General features: G+C 55.0%; 1 protein-coding gene across 2 annotated transcripts in view; it reads right to left on the bottom strand.

Annotated features, from left to right (window-relative positions):
• CYFIP1 (cytoplasmic FMR1 interacting protein 1) overlaps positions 1-4,437 on the bottom strand; it is a 31,403-nt gene extending 26,966 nt beyond the window's left edge. Inside the window, exons 1-5 of one of the 2 annotated variants that reach the window (XM_006753469.2) lie at positions 4,088-4,437; positions 3,909-3,998; positions 2,296-2,373; positions 1,982-2,083; positions 753-934 (exon numbers count right to left, since the gene is read on the bottom strand). In XM_006753469.2, the coding sequence (XP_006753532.1) occupies positions 753-934; positions 1,982-2,083; positions 2,296-2,373; positions 3,909-3,998; positions 4,088-4,204 (569 nt within the window). In that variant the 5' untranslated portion in view covers positions 4,205-4,437. The remainder of the gene's footprint in view (positions 1-752; positions 935-1,981; positions 2,084-2,295; positions 2,374-3,908; positions 3,999-4,087) is intronic. The other variant, XM_006753468.2, reaches the window with a different exon arrangement.
• Positions 4,438-6,405: the final 1,968 nt, after the last annotated feature.

Here is a 6,405-nt window from a genome sequence, read left to right as displayed (position 1 = left end):
TCTGTCCATAGACAGCTGGCTCTGCCCTGACCGCCCACCCCCCTCCCTGCCACCAGCCACCCACACAGTGTTCCAGAAGCACACGCCACGCCATGCCCGCCTTTTCCAATTATCTTCTCCGCATTCACAGAGAAAACCGCCCCGGAGGAGAGCGGGTCTGGAAAACCAGGAAACTCCACGTGACCTCATTCCACAGGGCCAGCTCTGCCCACTGCTGGGACACCACCACCTGACTGGGCCATCCTGAGCAGAGAGTGACGAGGGGTGGCACCCTCAGGCTGCAGATCCCACCTGCCCCTCACCAAGACGCTCACAGAGCCCAACGCCCGTGCAGTGACCCCAAGGCTCTGTGAGGAGGAAATGGTCTGTGTGCTTCTGCCACCCAAGGGTGCTGAGCGCTCAACAAACATGTGAGTCAAGGGCACATACCTACCTTGGTTCCAGGCATAATCCCTGGCCCAGGTCAGGGAGCATGCAGGAGACAACCAATCGATGTGTCTTTCTCACATCCATGTTTCTCTCTCTCCCCTCTCCCTTTCACTCTCTCTAAAAATCAATGAAAAGAGACTCAGGCGAAGATTAACAAGCAACAAAATCAAAACAGGCCTGGGCCTGGCCAGTCCCCGCCCCACCGCCAGCCAGCTGCAGTGACTTCCGCACACCCCGAGGCACACCCGTTGTGTGCAGGAAGCGCAGCGCACCAGGTACTCGCCGGCGCCCTCCGGGGGGCTCAGGCGCAGTGCTAGGCTCACCTCTTGTAGGCCGAGTGGTCGTTCTTCACGCTGCACTTCATGTTCTTCAGCTCGTCCAGCACCGCGAACATGTTGATGAACTTGCCCAGCGTGACCAGGTAGGCCTCCGACACGAAGTCCTTCCTCCGTTCCGCGTGGCACAGGCGCCGCACCTCCCCACAGAAACGCTCGATGGCATTTCTCTGAGCACGGAAAGAGGGGGTCAGGAAAGTCGCTGCCAGCGCAGGCATGGCTCCACGTCTGGCTTTCACTGCAGTGTCCAGACCCACCCACCCTGGAGGCGTGCTCAGTGGGTAGCGCGTCGGCCTGCATACCGGAGGGCCATGGGTTCCATTCCTGGCCAAGGGCATGTACCTGGGTTACAGGTTCAAAACCCACCCCCAGTTGGGACCCGTGTGGGAGTCAACCCATCGATGTGTCTCTCTCACATCCACGTTTCTCTCTCTTCCTTCCCACCCCCTCCCTTCCACTCTCTCTAAAAATAAATGAGAAAAATATCCTCGGGTGAAGATTAACCAAAAAATTAAATTAAAAAAATAAAGTCCTCTCCCTGCAGCCACTGTTCCTAACCAAGGAGCCAGAAGGAGCTTAGGTGAGGACCACCTGAGCAAGCCAGGAGGGTGAGTTTGAGAAAGAAAACACCTGAAAAACGGGATGAATATAAAGTATAAATTGGCAGAAAGACAAAAGTACTTGGAACTGAGAAAGCAGTCCTTATACCCTAGTCGATTTGGCTCCGTGGATAGAACATAGGCCTGCGTCCTAAAGGGTCCCAGATTCGATTCCCAGTCAGGGAACATGCCCAGGTTGCATGCTTGATCGCCAGTGTGGGGCATGCAGGAGGCAGCCGATCAATGATTCTGTCTCATCATTGATTTCTTTCTCCCTCTCCCTCTCCCTCTCTCTCTGAAATCAATAAAAATATATTTTAAAAATTGGTAAGTAAATAAAATACAGAATTCTGCATCCCTCTCACAAAACGAAAAATAAATAATGCAGTCTCCGTGAAGAAAACACGAATTGGTTCTCAAGGAGAGAAGCGAAACAGAAGTGTTTATTCTGAAAGAGCCGGCAACGCTTTCACCTGTCCGAGGCTTAGTTCCCTTTTGTCTCTGAAGCATCTGTTTGCTTTAATTCACACGCAGGTGCTGTACTGAGTTCCCGGGGACAGTGACAGCAGCACTGTCCTAACCTCGGCACCAAACCCTAGGACCGTTCTGCTGTCCTACCTGGAAGTACATAAAATTCATCAGTTTTGTGACCTCAGGCTCAAGGACCTCCACGGTTTTCTCATAAATTTCCACTCTGTTAGGCTGCTCATTACATTTCACCTGGGAATAAACAGGTATGACATAAAGAAAGGCTTCAACCAGCGAGAAACGAGGGAGGGAAGGCGCTGCTAGCGCTGGGAGTCCCTGACTTTTGATGGGTGGAATTCCGGTGGGGCTGGGCTGGGCTGTGCAGGTTGGGGTGTGGTCTTGCTGAGCTGGGCGGAGGTAGCGAGGGGCGAGGCCTGGCTGGGCGGGGCAGAACAGCAGGGTACCTGTGGGATGGCCCGAGAGCAGCTCCTCCAGGTATACAGCATGACGGCGTACCCCTGGCCCTCTTCCAGCATCTCATTCTGCAAGGGGGCGCATGGCAAACGTCAGGCACGCAGCGGAGCATCCCTAGCAAAGGAGATGCCACATCGCTAACAACTACAGGGATGACCTATCCCGACTGCCTGCTGAGTAAGAGGCAGCTGTGAGGAGGCTGGTGTCACTGATGCAGTGGTGCGGCCATGACCACCACACCGCTCCTCCCATACAGCCAAAGGTCACGGGTTCTATCCCCAGTCAGGGCACATATCCAGGTTGTGCGTTGGATCTCCGGCCAGGGCGTCTAAGAGAGGCAGTCCATCAATGTGACTCTCTCATCTCTCTCTCTCTCTCTTTCTCTCTCTCTCTCTCTCTCAAAATCAATGAATATGTCATCATGTGAGGATAAAAAAAGTTACATTGTGGACATTTACAAAATGTGAAGTCATAAAATACACAATTATAACAATGCACTTCATTCACACCATCTGTATCACAAGGGGGTGCATGTGTGCAGGTACATGAGAGGGAGAGAAAATGGGCTTCCTCAAAATTCTCTCTGGGCTGTCGATGATAAATTTTCAGAAAGATCAGGTATCTATACTAATAAAAGGGTAATATGCTAATTAGACCAGGAGACCTTCCGGACATAGCCATTGTGGTGGGACCAAGGCAGAGGCAGTTAGGGGCAATCAGGCTAGGAGGTGTGGGGCTGTTGGGGGCAAGCAGGCCAGCCTGCGAGGGCAGTTGGGGGCCATGAGTCCAGCAGGGGGAGGGGCGATCGGGCAGGCAGGCAAGCAGTTAGGAACCAGCGGTTCTGGATTGCGATAGGGATGCCTGGCAGTCAGACATCTCCTGAGGGGTCCCAGATTGGAGAGGGTGCAGGCAGGGGTGAGGAAAAGCGTAATATGCTAATTAGACCAGGATACCTTCCGGACATAGCCATTGTGGTGGGGCCAAGGCAGAGGCAGTTAGGGGCAATCAGGCCAGGAGGTGGGGGGCAGTTGGGGGCGAGCAGGCCAGCCTGGGACCAGGCTAGCAGGGGAACAAGTTAGGGTAGATCAGGTCAGCAGGGGGACAAGGTAGGAGTGATCAGGTTGGCAAGGGGGCAAGGTAGGGGTGATCAGGACACAGGAAGAGGCAGTTAGGGGCAATTAGGCAGACAGGCAGGGCGGTTAAGGGTGATCAAGTTAGCAGGCAGAGGGGTTAGAGGTGATCAGGCGGGCGATCGGGCAGGCAGGCAAGCAGTTAGGAACCAGCGGTTCTGGATTGCGATAGGGATGCCTGGCAGTCAGACATCTCCTGAGGGGTCCCAGATTGGAGAGGGTGCAGGCAGGGGTGAGGAACATCCCCCCCCCGCACACACACACACACACACACAAATTTTGTGCACCAGGTCACTAGGTGTTTTATAACCAGAAAAACAAAGGCTTTTTAAAAAACGAACAAGGCATTTCATTCACTCTTCTCTCCTTCCTCAGCAGGCACCCTTTCAGGATGATAGAAAAGAGGGGACACCTGCCACTCGGATGTGCCATTACCCCAGTTGAAAATTAATACATGGGGGTGGGGGGATTACCATGCCAGAATGGACAGTTGCTTGTTCAATATATCTTGCAATACCGGTGACAAATGCATTTCTGTCTTCAAAGTTAGTGTTGAAATTTGGCTGAAAGGAAGAGAAAGACCATCACATGGAGGTCCGCATCTCAGGAGGTCAGCGTCACAGGCCATCTGGGTGCGGCCACTGGCACCCACCTGGTAGAGCAGGGAGGATGGTGGGGGCTCAATGCAGGGCTGCTGGTCGGGCAGAGGCAGCTCTTCCAGGAGGTCCACGTTGGACAGCGCGTCCTCCAGTGTCACCTGGGCCGCCATCCTGGCCTAGAACACAACACGAAGCAACCTGTGCCGTGTGGACGGAAGGGCAGGGCACCTGACACTCCCGGTCAGGGCTCACCAGCAAGGGCATCACCATGCAGCCTTGCTGGCCTCCAGGAGTGTCACGATCCGGCACATGGGTCACCTCACATGGTTTCACTTCCTGGCCCCCTTCCCACCTTGGGCCACTGTCTTTAGAGGGCTCTTTGGTGGGAGGGTCGGAGATTCCTGTCAGCAGGTTACACACGAGGACTCCTAGCCCAGGGTCAGCCGACAGCGACTGCTAAGATGAGGGTTGGGGTGAAGGTGCCACAGGGAGGGGACTGTCAGCAGAGCACAGCCCAAGGCTGCGTGGAGCAGCACAGACGTAAAGCTGGATGTTATCTCAACACGTGTGCCATCTCCAGGGGACGGGACTCGGCACCTGCAGCCTGCCTCCCGCTGAATCCTCCTCCGGCCCGAACGGGACCCCGGGAGCAGCTGTTTATGGCGCCTTACATGGCTATGACCGATCAGATCCCTGGCCACTGGCAGTGCTAAGTGTGGACGCATCTAACAAGAGGCTTCACAGCACCCCAAGCAGACACGGAGACAGAAAGGAGAAGGAAGCCTGCAGGAGCAGGAGCCAGCGACCATTCTCGTCACCGACGGTGAATCAGCAGCAGCCCAGGCAAGGAACCCAGCGGACCACAGGGCCTCACTGGCATTCACAGGACGCTCCTGACAGCTGCCGATCAGTTCCGCACGCTTCCCACTTAAAACGCAGCAAATAAGTTTCAATCTTCCTGGTATTTTGTGGGGAAAATACAGCGTCTTTCCTTTCATTACCAACTTCCTCCTATCATCACAACTTCCTGTTCCACACACTGCACAGCGAGAGCAGTGCCCGAGGACTCGGCCAATGCCCTGCAGAGCCGGCGCGGAGCCCAGTGTGCACGCAAGGAACCGCAAAGCGGGCAGCCTCCTGGTTCACAGGTCGACGCTCAACCAATGAGCCACGCCGACCTGCCGGGCGCTCTCTGCGACACACCTCACCTGGCGGTCCCATCTCAGAGAGCACCTACCCACCAACCCCCAGCATGCGGCCTGGGCGGTCCTGACGCCTCTAGAAGCTGGTGTGGTGAAGCCAGATCAGAAGCCAGGACAGAGACAGTCACACAGTGAGAGGGCAGAGGGAACCCGGGCCCACAGGGGATCCCACAAATGGGTGCGCCCGGAGTGGTGCCTGAGCAAGCCCGGTGCCTTCCAAGAATACGCCATCGTGGAAAGATCTCCACGATCTTGGAGTGAGCCAGGATGACCAAGTGAAAAGGCATGACGACATACGCACTATAACCTCGTTACCAAAAAAACACACAAAATTGAAACTACTAGTATGTGTGTGCACAGAACAGGCATGACGGCACCACTGAAGGAATTTTGCTGAGGTTCTGTACTGTTTACACTTTCTGATGAGCTGGAGTTCTGAAATTTTTCTCGTGACTTAAAAATAGGATTTGAATCTTTTAGGTTGCAACCTAAAGATACACTTTTCAGACCTGTATGTCTGTTCCCCTCAGCGCCAAAATGGAAGAGTCCTAATGCATGGTGCTGGGTGAACTCCGCCAGACCCAAGACCAAATAGGACATTCAAAACTGTAGGAATGGGGAACAGCTCCGCGGTTGCGGGAGTTAGACACGGGGGAGGGGATGCCTACGAAGTGACAGCAGGAAGGAACTTGGGGTGATGGCGCTGTTCTGCATTTTGATGTTGGGCTAGTCACAAGACTACACATTGGTCACAACTCGCTGAAATGTACACCCAAAGTGAGTTTGACTGTATGTAAATTTTTTTAATTCAAATAAACGCACACACACACACACACACCCAAAACACTTGGGGAGTGAATTTGCTTCAGCGAGCGGTCTGTCAGCACAAACAGATGCGTGAGCTCAGGAAGCATTTCCCACCGAAACCCCCAGACTGACCGGAGCTGAGGCCAACGCCCCCTCACCCTGCCCCAGCCCCGGGGGGAGAGCTGGACTCCCGCTAACGTAGACCGGCCCGGGTCCACGTGACTGAGAACAGGCTCTTTCTTGGGCTCCGTCCGTGCCTGCGGATCTGCTCTCCACACCGAAACCACTGGCGACCTGCAGACACGGGGGCCCCTCCCCGGGCCGCGCGCCTGGACGGGACCGCGCTGCTCCGGGGGGGCGAC

Source organism: Myotis davidii, unplaced genomic scaffold (assembly GCF_000327345.1).
Source record: "Myotis davidii unplaced genomic scaffold, ASM32734v1 scaffold811, whole genome shotgun sequence".
NCBI lineage: Eukaryota > Metazoa > Chordata > Mammalia > Chiroptera > Vespertilionidae > Myotis > Myotis davidii.
The sequence above is the reverse complement of the archived record's forward strand: the minus strand, read 5'-3'. Positions and strand labels throughout refer to the sequence as shown.